The 15,362-nt window shown below is 36.6% G+C and overlaps 1 protein-coding gene across 5 annotated transcripts in view; it reads right to left on the bottom strand.

Moving 5' to 3' along the window:
• Window positions 1-810: 810 nt before the first annotated feature.
• Window positions 811-15,362, bottom strand: part of TRIM23 (tripartite motif containing 23) — a 35,745-nt gene continuing 21,193 nt past the window's right edge. For 2 of the 5 annotated variants that reach the window (XM_011966750.1, XM_011966749.1), the window contains 4 exons: window positions 7,810-7,939; window positions 7,177-7,287; window positions 5,586-5,710; window positions 811-3,110 (listed from right to left, as the gene is read on the bottom strand). In XM_011966750.1, the coding sequence (XP_011822140.1) occupies window positions 2,931-3,110; window positions 5,586-5,710; window positions 7,177-7,287; window positions 7,810-7,939 (546 nt within the window). In that variant the 3' untranslated portion in view covers window positions 811-2,930. The remainder of the gene's footprint in view (window positions 3,111-5,585; window positions 5,711-7,176; window positions 7,288-7,809; window positions 7,940-15,362) is intronic. The other 3 variants (XM_011966751.1, XM_011966753.1, XM_011966752.1) reach the window with 3 other exon arrangements.

The raw sequence follows: 15,362 nt of genomic DNA, 5'->3' as shown, positions 1-15,362 counted from the left end.
TTCATTCCTAAAAATTTAATCTAAATTTTTGGTAATATTGCCACCAAGTGGTGATGATGCCTCATTCCCCAACAAATACAATTATTTTGCTTTGAGTGAAAACCATATTTGACTAATGAATTTTTCCATTAATGCTAAAAACTTAAGTGGCAGACCTAAAAACATACATTGTCCGTGTCTTTTTAAAAGCATGTTTTAAGTTATCAGGATATAATTTCATTCTTATTCATTAGTCCTTTTCATCCTTTATTCTTTTAGGGAAGAATACAGCTGTCTTCTTCCCTGCTACCACTTTGCCAGTTGAGAAGTATCCTAATGTTACATAAAAGAGCCTTTCTCTTAGCAGTATTAGTTCATGAGCTATGGCTAAGTTTTGCAAGCCATTTTCTAAAATGATCATTTAAAATGCTGTGTTTTCTTATGAAACAAGTTTACATTTAAAATTTAAAAGGCAGTAACAAAGTTTCACTTTGTTAATGTAAAACTTTAGCTCCGCCTTCAAAACACTATGGTTATATTACTTATTTAAATATGGCCTGCACATCACTTCTCGGCCTTTTGGCTAAGATCAAGTGTAGTATCTGTTCTCATAAGTAAATGTGGCCTATGTTGCAAATTCAAAATGTTATTTCTAAAATTTTGCTGTATCAAACAAACTGTATCTCAAATTTGACAGGCATGTCAACCCATACCCATTTTGTTTTATTTTCTCTCAACCACAGCACAAATAATGACTTCTTAAATTGGTTACTAACTACTACTAATACTAGATAGATGGTTCAAGAAAGAGACTTTCAAGAATGATAGGACTTCTTAAAAATGATCTTAACATTTTATTGCTGTCTATACTTATCATATATGTAGTGCAAATAATGGCTTCTGATGGTTATAAAGCATTCCTGAATTATAGACTAGGGCTATACACTTGACATATCTGCTTTATATAACCATACAGTAATATTTAGACCTAATACAGAAATTCAGAGCTATTAGGAAAATTTCTAATATACTGTATTTAAAACAGCTGTCTTAGTTTCCCAGGGGAGACTAGCACAGTCTTAACTAATGATTAGTGAAATAATACAACCACAACCACAAATAGTAATAGGAGCTTGAGGAAAATATTTCTTTAAAAAGGAATCACACACAAACACCTACCGTTATACATACATTATAATCAGGTATAGGCACAATTTTTAAATTGTGTTCAGTTATATGCTAACAATGCATTACAAAGTTTAGCAAAATTGGTGAAAAGGGAAGCAGGTTCACCTTAGTGTTACACTTTTTTTTTCTTCAATTAACTAGTACAGTTCAAGTTCTCACAAGCAATACAACACCTTTTTTATTTTTCACAGTTATTGAAATCAGTCAAATATTAAATAATTTAATTCAGAAGTATTATTTATGCACACAAACTACACTTGTAACAGCATGACCTTTTACCTGAAAAATAAAGGATGAAATATTATATTTACTTATTTACATATTTGCCCATAACACTGATAGGCTTTTTTTTTAATGCTTTGTTTTTTAAAAGTTGTATTGTTTTTAAACAAACAAAAATAGATTTGAAAAGACTGAACCAAAACAGTGCTACCAAAAAGTCACATCTTGTTACCAGACATCACTGTCCTTATAGCAATTCAACTAATGAGATTTAAGATTTAACTTCATCCTAATGTATCAGAACATTTAAAAAAAAAAACACACAAAATCTCAATGTACCTATTTAAATAAATCGTGCTTCCATAATAAGAGAGTATCTTTTAAAAATGAAAAACAGTAAAGAGCACACATTTTTATTTACTCACAACACTGAATAATTAATGTAAACTTTTTGAATTTTTTTTTTTCCTTTAGACATTCTTCCTCTAAAGTAACTTTTCAAGGCCTTTTCATGAAGAGCCTTAAGTTTTATTGTCAAAATAAATGCACTTATTTTGGGAAACAGTTTGAAGTAAGTAATAAGCATTCCCCACTGTACTAACAACTTCTCTTAAAGTTCGTTTTCAATTTAGGTCACTAGCTTTTACATAAAGCCAACCCTGGTTCTGTGTAACTTACTACATTTTACCTATAGTCATTCCCACAAAGGATGCAGTATTATATTAGAAAGAAATATTACTTTAAATATGTTGAAAATAGAAGGACCAATTTAGAACTCTGACCTAGGTTTGGTCCTGAAAATGGGTCTTTCATAAATGAAGATCCAATTACTTTCACAGTTTTATTACTGTTTAGTTTATTACTAATCTGACAAGCCTAATTAGGTAACACTTCACTCTGTCTCACTGTGTTTTATACAAAATGCTGTAGGAGAAAGTTAATAAAACACTATATAAAATATTAATTTTCTATATCTTATAGTTCTTAGCATTAAAGGTGTTCTGTTAACTCTGAACTTAAACATAAAGTAATCCTATTATCCAAAGATGTAGTTTGGATTCTATTTCATTAAGCAACTGTCATTTCTACTACTAAATACTGCCAACATTCAGTGAAAAGGCAGGTTAAAAGAAGAAGCTATACTTCACTTGCTTCACACAGAGGTCTCATTAGGCACTCAATTGGCTATTTTTTTTTCACTGAAAGAATAAACCTTCACTTACCCTTTCTCTGTGACTACCTCTTTCCCAGTACATTGGTCACATTATCTGAAAAACTTAAATAACAAATATACTTTTTAAAAGAATGTATATTCAATAAATTTCTATTTAATTCAATCTAATCTGCTCAATTAGAAATTTAATTTTGCCACAAAATTTTTTTAAAGCAGTGTGCTGAATTCCCAATCCAATCCAAGATTCCTTTATATTTATATATATATATCCTAAATTACCATCTTTTGAGATGTATAATTTCCTAAAACATATTAGTTGCAAAGTTACTCTTAACCATAAAACTTCAAACAACTGCTGCATTTAAAATCAAGCAACATCCAGTACTCCAGCAGCCACAAGTTGCCGTGAGAGCCAGTCCAACCCTTCATACAGTCCCATACCACTTCGAGCATCACAGCCCTGAATATACCAGCTACGGCCACAGCATAATTTATGGAGACTGAGTAGTTCAGTGATTTCTTCTACTGACAGTGCTCCAGCAACATCCTGAAAGATATACACATATTTTTTATCAGTCCATCCAAATTATTTGTTCTAACAGAAGCCTAAACAAAAAACCTAGACTCATCTTTCAGTAATTATTCTGAGATTAATAAGAATAGAAAAAAATAGTTTGGTTTAACTAATTTATATGTGTGTGTATGTATATATTTTGTAAGGCTAGCTTAACAATGAAATCAATAAAGGCCTTGCAACCTAAGTGGAAACATACTGCCTAAGTAATTTTTTTATCTTATGAGACGGAGTCTCACTCTGTCACCCAGGCTGGAGTGCAGTGACATGATCTTGGCTCACTGCAACCTCTGCCTCCTAGTTCAAGCGATTCTCCTGCTTTGGCATCCCAAGTAGCTGGGATTACAGGCACGTGCCACCATGCCTGGCTAATTTTTTTGTATTTTTAGTAGAGACAGGGTTTCACCATGTTAGCCAGGCTGGTCTCGAACTCCTGACCTCAAGTGATCCACCAACCTCAGCCTCCCAAAATGCAAGGATTACAGGCATGAGCCACCACGCCCGGCCTGCCTAAATGTAAGGCATCAACTTAAAAAAAAAAAAAATTAACACATGGAAACCTTAATAAATGGTTTATATATAGGGTTATATATTGAAGAGTTCACTACATTCCCACTCTGAACACCCACTGCCCCGACTTCCCAGGAGCAACCACCAGTAACAACATATTTTTCCAGAAAATTTCCATGCACACTCATGCAAATAGACACAAACAGGAACATAGTTTAGACTTTCTATAACTTGCAGGGTTTTTTGTTTTTTACGTAAACATGTTGAAGATGAGTATCTTTCCATTATCAGCACAGATGGTCTGCTCAGAATTCCCTTCCATTGTGCGGCTGCAACATAATTTAATCAGTCCTATACTGAATGTTCAGATTGAAGTTTTGTGCTTATGTGCTATTATAAATCCATATATATACACACACATACATACATAAGCATACATACACAAAAATAAGTTGACATACATTTATGTATATTTGCAAAGTTATCTGTAGGATAACCTCCGGATATTTGTCTACCAGATACATAAAGGTAGAATTGCAAAGTAAAGGACTTTGATGAGTATTGCCAAATTGTCCTCCAAGAAAATGTCTCAGTTTAATAACCTACCAACAGTGGGAGGATGAGGCGGGCAGATCACTTGAGGTCAGGAGTTTGAGACCAGCCTGACCACCACGATGAAACCCTGAATCTACTAAAAATACAAAAATTAGCCGGGCGTGGTAGCAAGCACCTGTAATCCCAACTACTTGGGAGGCTGAGGCAGGAGAATCGCTTGAACCAAGGAAGGGGAGGCTGCAGTGAGCAGAGGTTGTGCCACCGCACTCCAGCCTGGTGACAGAGCAAGACTCAGTCTCAATAATAATAATAATAGTAATAGTGTATATAAGCCTGAGAATTACAAAACACTTTCATCTTTATCTGATGAGCACAAAATGGTATTTCACTGACTTATTTGCATGTCTTAAATATACCAGTTCTTAATAGTTTGCTTTTTTTTATTAAGGGGAAAATTCTTTATTCTTCATCCTACTCTTCCCCTCCCATGACATCTCCTCTGCTCCACTTCTACTCTCCTACCTCTACTTAAAAGCATCTCATCCTCCTAGAAAGGCTCAAGGCCTAGGAATCTTCAGCTACTCCCAGTCCTTCATCCTCCCCATTCGGTCACCAGTTCTACCTCAAAGTCTTTTCCATCTGCCTCCGCCTTTCTATTCATCAAATTCAGACTCTTGTTAATGCTCACTTGAATTATTTAAGCAACTTACTGCATCTCCCTGTCTCCAGTCCTTTGCCCTGATTCATTCTACCCCCAGAATTACAGTATTAAAACACTGATATGATCTTATTACCCACTAATCCAACATTTTGATGACTCTTCTTTGCTCATAGAATAAAACCTAAATTTCTCAGTCTAGCCCTGTCAGACCTTTACAGCATGGCCTTGTCTGTTATTCTAAATTCTCTTCATCCTCTACCTGGACTTGACATGAAGATCTGCTTGATGTTCCCTAAACTAAAAACATTCATGCTATTATCTTCTCTATGATGTTCTTCCTTTCACATACTGACTCAGCCTCATCCATAATTTCAACTCAAATCCTACATTTTACAATCTTACAACATGCCACATTTAGAACTACTCTCCTAATTCCCATAACACTGTGTTAGTGAAGTTACTTATCAGTTTTCTTTGTATTCGTATCTCATTTATGGGTTCATATGCATACACAAGAGTTTCTGGTGAGCATTAACTACCTTATTTCTATTTTGTATACTCCCAGGTACCCAGCACAGCATTTTCACATAGATTGTACTCAAAATACACAGAAGAAACTTTATAAATATCTATGGAACTGACTGTCTTCTGAAATATTTCCAGTTACTTTATGACATGCACAAAACTACTAAAATAAATATTCCAATATAAAAATGCATTACCTGTTTGTTAGCAAAAATCAGGAGCAGAGCATCTCGGAGTTCTTTTTCTGTTAACAACTTTGCAAGTTCACTGTGTGCTTCACTAATTCTGTCTCTATGACTGCTATCTACAACAAACACAACAGCTACCCAAAAAACAAACAAATAAAAAAACCAAAATACTAATTAGTCACTTGCTAAAGTTCAGTAAATGAACCAAATATTTAATGACTTCATTATTATGGTTAGAGTTTGTCTACCATCATTATTTTCACACAGAGTCTGCCTAGTATGGCAGGGGCACCTACAAAAAATTAATGATATGATTTCAAGTAGTTTACATAACTTCTCAGGTTTAGTTTCCCCATCTATGAAAGGATTTACAACACTTGCTCTATCAAATGCAAATTGGTCTGTATATCAAATAACATTTTTTACATAACAAATTGCAAAATAGGCCTCATGATCCTCTACCTACTGATGCTACTTGTTCTTCGAATACTACTTTTGTAATAGTCTTTGAATAAAAGACTAAAAGACAAAAACCATCACCATTTTTATCTCTCTAAAGTATTATGTCTAAGTTAACTATCCCCAGACTTTCAACCATTCCTCATATTCAAAATTTCATTTTTGTAGGGCACAGTGGCTCACAACTATAATCCCAGCACTTTGGGAGGCTGAGGTGAGAGGATCACTTGAGCCCAGGAGTTTGAGACCCCTGGGCAATATAGTGAGACCTTGTCTCTACAAAAAAAAACAATTTAAAAATTAGCTGAATGTGGTGGCATACCCCTGTAGTCCTAGCTACTTGGGAGGCTAAGGTGGGAAGACTGCTTGAGCCCAGGAGACAGAGGTGGCAGTGAACTGCAGTCATGCCACTGTACTCCTGCCTGGGCAACAAAGCAAGATTCTGTCTCAAAAACAAAATACATGTTTTCTATTAATTATGGGTCATACTAAATACTAAAAATCCCAAAGTAAAAATAATTGTTCAGTCTCTCATCTTAGTGGAAAGCAGGATAACATACAGAATAAGTGGCATGAGCGTAAGCTCTATGTTGTGGTCTATGAGGCAAAAGTGTAGAATAAGACCCAAATGTGACTAAAACCTATGTAGAGTATACATATGATATAATACAGTTTGGTCAAAAGCAAGCCACTGTAAATTCTTCTGCAGGTAACAACTATTTGTGAAAGAAATGTGGGAGTGGGGCTATAGTGAGATTATAATGGGATAAATGTTGAGTTTAACTGAATTCAGCAGAATCATACAATATAAATTCAACTCTATACCACGACACTACCAGCAATCACACCCATATAATACTGATAATATACATTCTCTGTTAAGAGAAGCAAGAGTACTCTTAACTGACTATGTATCTAAGGTACGTATGGCTTTTATTCTGTAATAATGGTTTATCAGGAATAAACTAAAAGTACATATCGTAATCTTTCTATTTTCATTTTTTACAAGATAAGAAACTGGCCACCGGCACTTAAGAATACAGTCAAGGACTTATACGTATCAGCTTTGCCAGTTAAATCAGTACACTGAAAACTGTCATCCTAAAACTGTGAAAAATTAAATGTTATTTTTAACTCTCACCTTGAGTATTGAGGTAATAATGTTTCCACAATGGTCTTAATTTGTGTTTTCCACCTACATCCCAAATAGTGAATTTCAGATTTTTATATTCTACAGTTTCCACATTAAAACCTGTTTTTAAAAAAAGTTACTTTTATATTTATATTTACAATGAATGACACATCAAACACAGACAACCCCCCAGTTTATAACTGTGACTTATCAATTATCTATATGCAGCAATATCTACTGAAGCCTAATCAACCCCATTCCTACTCCTACATGGAGAATGTATACCTGTAACAGCTCCTAGCCCTCTAAACCTCCACCAAGGTCCTTAGGACCTTGGGATCCATGTACCTTCAAGCTCTGTTCCACTACCACCCCCCACCCCACACCCTCAGCCAGGATCACCAATCCTCTATTCCTTCCAACTGTCCCACCAATACTCTGATTCTTTTTATCCCCATCCACATTTCAATCCCATAGCCATACAATCTTACATTTTTTTCTCTGAGATGCTCATATCTTAAAGCCAGAAAAGAGCCCACCACCATGACAGATCAGTATCAAATAAGACCCCAAGAACTCGGCTGTAAGCTAGGGTTTGTCTATTAACTGTTCTTTAAGGTAAAAACCAATATTCATACTTACCAATTGTTGGAATGGGCTGCATGAATTCATCCTGTTTTAACTTAAACAAGATAGTAGTTTTTCCAGCACCATCCAATCCTAATGTAACGACCCGAATTTCCATTTTTGGCCCAATGTGAACTCGATTATCCTATGATTTAAATATTTTTAAATATGTTTGACATGCAGTTAGGAAGTAATAGCATTTAGCACCTTTATTATTTCTACATCTCCTATTCATTCTTCAACCATTGCAATCTGAATTGTATTCCTCAAAATCCCATGATCTCAAGAAGATGAACTCCTTCCCCATGGCTAAATCTTTCCTTAGTAAAACTGACCACTTTGTCTTTGTATAACAGAATATAACACACCCACTTAATTTTCTCAGATTTTCTAACTCAAATGAATCCTCTTTAAATCTTATTTAAACATGTTTTTATGCTATACTAAAAAACTCACAATAGGGCTAAATTAATTAAAATGAAAAGTGCTGCTCAATTCCCAGAAATCTCTACTATGAATCTGATGTATATCCCTACGGACACTTTCCCATGCACATACTGGCCAACATACACAAACAAAACAATTTTTTTTTTTAAAAAGCATCACCCGCACATTGAAACTAATGTGTTTCACTCAACAGTATATTATGGAATCCTTTCAATACATATGGACCAACCTTTTTCTTTTAATGGCTTCTTTACATTTCATAAACCATAATTTAAACCCCCAACTGATAGATTTTAGGTAATTTCTGGTTTTATGATATTACAAATAATGCTATATTGAACATTTTTATATATTACTAGCTACATGATTTCTCTGCTTCACTTCTTTCATCTCTTAAAAGGAGGACTAAAATAGTACAAAATTTACATAGGATTATTAAAAGGATTAATTTTTTAAAATACATACAAAAGTTCTTACAACAGTTCCCAAAATATATGTGTTATTTTTGCCTACTCCTTTGAGCACTCTTTGCTTGGCTTTTATGATACAAACTTTTCCTGGTTTGGTTTTATCCCATTTTTGGATGCTCCTTCTAATTTTTCTTTTATCTAGCTCTTAAATGTTGGTATTCTTGAAGGTCTGTATGAGGCCCCTTCTCATTCTACATATTTTCACTCTCTTCACGAGCTTTAATTACCATCTATATGATGGCTCCAAATCTATACTTAAGTCCAGTTATACACCTCAGAAATAAAACAATATATGGAACAGAACTACTTCCGTGAGAACTCTAGAGAATAGTTAAGAAGCTACAGCACCCAAGCCATAAAACCAAGAAGGCATTCCAGTGAAGGGGGTAATAAAATTTGGGGCATTCTGTGCACTCATCCCTGCCCTTCCCCATATCTGACATAATGAGGATGAGGTGCAACCAGGGGGAAACTACAAAATACTAGCAAACTGAATTCAACAACACATTAGGCCAGGTGCGGTGGCTCACGCCTGTAATCCCAGCACTTTGGGAGGCCAAGGGGGGGTGGATCACCTGAGGTCGAGAGTTCGAGACCAGCCTGACCAACATGGAGAAACCCTGTCTCTACTAAAAATACAAAATTACCCAGGCATGGTGGCGCGTGCCTGTAATCCCAGCTACTCGGGAGGCTGAAGCAGGAGAATCACTTGAACCTGGAAGGCAGAGGTTGCAATGAGCCAAGATCGCACCACTGCACTCTAGCCTGGGCAACAAGAGCAAAACTCCGCCTCAAAAAAAAACCAAAAAACAAAAAAAACACACATTAAAGGGATTGTACACCATGACTAAATGGGCTTTATACCTGGAAGGCAAGAATTATTCCTCATCAATCAGCGTAATATACAGAATGAGAGGTAAAAAAAACCCGTAATCATCTCAATAGTTGCAGAAAAAGCATTTGACAAAATTCAATACCCTTTCACAATAAAAACATTTGACAAACTAGGAATAGAAGGAAACTGCCTCTGTGTAACATACATTATATATGAAATGCCCACAGCTAACATCATACTCAAAAAACTGAAAGCTTTTTCTCTAAGATAAAGAACAAGAAGATGCCCACTGAGCAATTAGGCAAGAAAAATAACAAAAGTCATCCAAATTGTAAAGGAAGATGTAAAATTATATCTCTTCACAGATGATATGATCTTTTATGTAGAAAACCCTGAACAGTCCACACAAAAAGACCTATTAGAAAGAATAAATAAAGTCAACAAAGTTTCAGGATATAAAATCAACATGAAAATCAGTTGCATTTCTATACATTAATGATAAAAATCCCAAAAGGAAATTAATAAAACAATTCTACTTACAATCGCATCAAAATTATACTTTCGGGGATACTTTTTATAGTTAATGACTAAAGAAGTTTCTCTGAACATGTAGAGAAAAAAAAGTTTAAGATACTTAGGAATAAACTCAACCAAGATGGTGAAAGACTTGGATATTATGTTGGTGCAAAAGTAACTGTGGCTTTTGCCAGTACTTTTAATGGCAAAAACCACAATTACTTTTGCACCAATGTAATATGTAAGCATACACCTAACCAAGAGGGTGAAAGACTTGTACACTAAAAACTACAAAACATTACTAAAATAAATTAAGACATAAATAGACATTCCATGTCCATGGATTGAAAGACATAATATTAAGAAGTGAATACTACCCCAGGTAATTTATATAGATTCAATGCAATCCCTATCAAAATCCCAATCATGTTTTTTGCAGAGATAGAAAAAATTAAGCTAAAATTTATATGGAAGCTCAAGTGACCCTGAATAGCCAAAACAATTTTGAAAAAGAAAACAGTTGGAGGACTCACACTTCCTTACTTCGAAATATATCACAAAGCTTGTTCTGTTTTTGCACTGCTCTGAAGAAATACCTAAGACTGGGCAATTTATAAAGAAAAGTTTAATTGGCTCACAGTTCCATAGGTTGTACAGGAAGCATGATGCTGGCATCAGTCTGGCTTCAGGGGAAGCCTCAGGAAACTCACAATCATCGTGGAAAGCAAAGAGGGAGTGACGCATTTCACATGGCAGGAGCAGGAGCAAGAGAGAGGGTGGGGGAGGTGCCACACAGTTTTAAAAGATCAGATCTCATGAGAACTCACCTATTATGGCAAAGACAGTACCAAGGGGGATGATACTAAACCATTCATGAGAAACTGCCCCCATGATCCAATCACCTCCAACCAGGCCCCACTTCAACACTGGGGATTACAACTGGACATAAGATTTGGACAGGAACATAGATCTAAGCCATATCAGCTACAATAATGAAAACTATGTGGGACTGGCATAAAGATGAGACATACAAACCAACAGAATAGAAGAGAGAGCCCAGAAATAAACCCTCAGGAATAGGGTCACATGATCTTCAACAAGGGTACCAGGACCACTCAATGAAAAGACAGTCTCTTCAATAAATGATGCGGGGAAACTGGATAGCTACATGCAAAAGGATGTTGTGTATCTTACGCCACCTACAAAAATTAACTCAAAATGGATTAAAGCCATAAACTTAAGACCCCAAACCATAAAACTCCTAGAAGAAAAAACAGAGGAAAAGCCTCATGACACTGCATTTGAGAATGACTTCACGGATATACCAAAAGCACAATTTAAAAAAAAAAAAAGCAAAAACAAATGAGACAACATCGAATTTAAAATTTTTGTGCATAAAATGACACGGTTAACGGAGCGAAAAATCAACCTATGAAATGGGAGAAAGTATTTGAAAGTCACAGATCTGATAGGGAATTAATATCCTGAATATATAAAGAACTCCTACAATTAAACAACAAAAACAGTCAACCCAATCAAAAAATGAGTGAAGGAATAAAATAGACATATTCAAGGCAATATACAGATGGCCAACAATTATATGAAAAGATGGTCAACGGCATTAGTCATCAGAGATACGGATATCAAAACAAATAAAGTATCATTTCAAACCAATCAGGATGGCTACTATCCAAAAACAGAAAATAACAAATGTTGGTGAAAATGTGGAGAAATTGCATCCTGTGCACCACTGGTGGAATTGTAATATGGTGCAACCATTATGGAAAACAGTATGGTGTTTCCTCAAAAAATTAAAAACAGAACTACTATATGATCTACCAACTTCACTTCTGGATATATATCCAAAAGACCATGAAAGCAGGGTCTTGAGGAGATATTTTTACACTCACGTGCACAGCAGCACTATTCCCAGTAAACCAAGAAGTGGAAGCAACTCAAGTTTCCATCAACAGATGAACGAACAAACAAAATGTGGTACACACATTGTATTAGTCCATTTTCATGCTGCTGATAAAGACATACCCGAGACTGGGAAGAAAAAGAGGTTTAATTAGACTTATAGTTCCACATGGCTGGGGAGGCCTCAGAATCATGACAGGAGGCAAAAAGCACTTCTTACATGGCAAGGGCAAGAGAAAAATGAGGAAGAAGCAAAAGCGGAAACCCCTGATAAACCCATGAGATCTCGTGAGACTTAATCACTATCACGAGAATAGCAGAGGAAAGACCAGCTCCCATGATTCAATTACCTCACCCTGGGTCCCTCCTACAAAACATGGGGATTCTGGGAGATACAATTCAAGTTGAGATTTGGGTGGGGGCACAGCTGAAGCATATCATTCTGCCCCTGGCCCCTCCAAACCCTGCCCCTACAGCAAACTTCTGCCTAGGCATCTAGGTGTTTCAACGCATCTTCTGAAATCTAAGCAGAGGTTCCCAAACCTCAATTCTTGACTTCTGTGCACCCACAGGCTCAACACCACACAGAAGCTGCCAAGGCTGGGGGATTCCACCCTCTGAAGCCACAGCCTGAGCTCTATGTTGGCCCCTTTCAGCCACAGCTAGAGTGGCTGGGACACAGGGCACCAAGTCCCTAGGCTGCACACAGCATGGGAACCCCGGGCCCAGCCCACGAAACTACTTTTTCCTCCTGGGCCTCCAGGCCTGTGATGGGAGGTGCTGCCATGAAGATCTCTGACATGGCCTGGAGACATTTTCCCTTTGGTCTTAGGTATTAACATTAGGTTCCTTGCTACTTACATAAACTTCTGCAGCCAGCTTGAATTTTTCCCCAGAAAATGGGTTTTTCTTTTCTATCACACAATCAGGCTGCAAATTTTCCAAACTCTTACGCTCTACTTCCCTTATAAAACTGAAGACCTTTAACAGAACCCAAGTCACCTCTTGAATGCTTTTGCTGCCTAGAAACTTCTTCCACCAGATACCCTAAATCATATCTCTCAAGTTCAAAGTTCCACAAATCTCTAGGCAAATGCCACCAGTCTCTCTGCTAAAACATAACAAGAGTCACCTTTGTTCCAGTTCCCAACAAGTTCCTCGTCTCCCTCTTAGAATACCTCAGCCTGGATTTCATTGTCCACATCATTATCAGTACTTTTGTCAAAGTCATTCAACGAGTCTCTAGGAAGTTCCAAACTTTCCCACATTTTCCTGTCTTCTTCTTAGCCCTCCAAACTGTTCCAACCTCTACCTGTTACCCAAAGTTATTTGCACATTTTTGAGTATCCTTTCAGCAATGCCCCACTCTACTGTACCAATTTACTGTATTAGTCCATTTTCATGCTGCCGATAAAGACATACCCGAAACTGGGAACAAAAAGAGGTTTAATTGGACTTACAGTTCCACATGGCTGGGGAGGCCTCAGAATCATGAGGGGGGCAAAAGGCACTTCTTACATGGTGGTAAGAGAAAAATGAGGAAGAAGCAAAAGCGGAAACCCCCTAATAAGCACATCAGATCTCATGAGATTTATTCAATATCACAAGAATAGCACGGGAAAGACCGGCCTCCATTATTCAATTACCTCCCCCTCGATCCTTCCCACAACATGTGGGAATCCTGGGAGATACAATTCAAGTTAAGATTTGGGTGGGGACACAGCCAAACCATATCACACATGCAATGGAATATTACTCGGCCTTAAAATGGAAGAAAATCCTTTCACATGTTACAATATGGATGAATTTTGATGATAGGCCAAGTGGAATAAGCCAGCCACAAAAAGGCAAATACTGTATGATTACACTTATATGAGGTATCTAGTCAAATTCATAAGGGAAAATACAATAGTGGTTACCAGGGACCAATGAGAGGGGGCAGAGGGGAATTGTTTAAAGGGTATAGTTTCAGTTTTACAAAATGAAAAATTTCTGGATATGTTTAACAATGTATACTTAACAGTACTGAACTGTACACTTCTAAATGGTTGAGATAGATAGCAAATTTTTTATTATGTGTTTTTTACCACAATAAATAAATGTGGTATATCCTCACAATGAATTACCTTGCAGCTGGAGAAAGGAACAAAAAATGTCACTTTATACTGCTACAGAGTAACGTTTAGGATGTACAGTTAAGTGAAAAGAGCAGGGACAAAGAAGTGTGTAAGGTATTCCACCTTTTAAATCCAAGTGGTGTACATACAAATATATAAACACATTTCTCTATACTTTTTAAAATGATGACTAAAACTAAGAAAAAATTCTAAATGATTTTCTATGGGGAACGAAGTAAAAAGGGTAGAAGGAACAGGCATAAAAGCTAGATTTCTCTGAATAAACCTTGCTTTGGACATTTGACTCTGGATCACATAAACATTTCACATAATTGTGAAAACATAATTAATGTTTTTAAAAAACAGCCCCTAAAAATAGAAAGCAAAATGGTACACATGAACAGTTTTCAATCAGGGAGAACCCACTTTAAAAGAAGCTTAAATATATCAACCAAATCCCAAGTATGAAACTTGCTTGGATTGTATCTAAAATAAAGCAACCATTAAAAAAATTGTTTTGAAAACAATCTGGGAAATTGGAATACTAACCATAGTTGATAATATTAGTGAAAATATTAGAGATTCATTATTAAACTTTTTTTGTGTAATAATGATATTTTGGCTTTTTTTTTTAAGTGATGGGAATTTCACTATATTGCCCAGGCTGGTCTTGAAGTCTTGGGCTCAAACCATCCTCTTGCCTCAGCCTCCTGAGTAACTGGGACTATAAGGTATGCCACCATGCCCAATTATGTTTGTTTTCTTTTGTTTTTGAGGCGGAGTGTTGCTCTTGTTACCCAGGCTGGAGTGCAGTGGCGTGATCTCACCTCACTGTAACCTCTGCCCCCTGGTTTCAAATGATTCTCCTGCCTCAGCCTCCCAAGTAGCTGAGATTACAGGCATGCACCACTAAGCAAAAAATTTTGTATTTTTTTTTTTTTTTAGAGACGGGGTTTCACCGTGTTAGCCAGGATGGTCTCGATCTCCTGACCTCGTGATCCACCCATCTCGGCCTCCCAAAGTGCTGGGATTACAGGGTAAAATTTTGTATTTTTAGTAGAGACGGGGTTTCACCGTGTTAGCCAGGATGGTCTCGATCTCCTGACCTCGTGATCCACCCATCTCGGCCTCCCAAAGTGCTGGGATTACAGGGTAAAATTTTGTATTTTTAGTAGAGACAGGGTTTCTCCATGTTGGTCGGGCTGGTCTCAAACTCCTGACCTCAGGTGATTCACCCGCCTCGGCCTCCCAAAGTGCTGGGAT

The sequence above is a fragment of the Mandrillus leucophaeus genome, unplaced genomic scaffold (assembly GCF_000951045.1).
Source record: "Mandrillus leucophaeus isolate KB7577 unplaced genomic scaffold, Mleu.le_1.0 Scaffold771, whole genome shotgun sequence".
In the NCBI taxonomy this organism is placed as follows: Eukaryota; Metazoa; Chordata; class Mammalia; order Primates; family Cercopithecidae; genus Mandrillus; species Mandrillus leucophaeus.
Note: the sequence above shows the minus strand (reverse complement) of the source record. Positions and strands in the feature narration are given on the sequence as shown.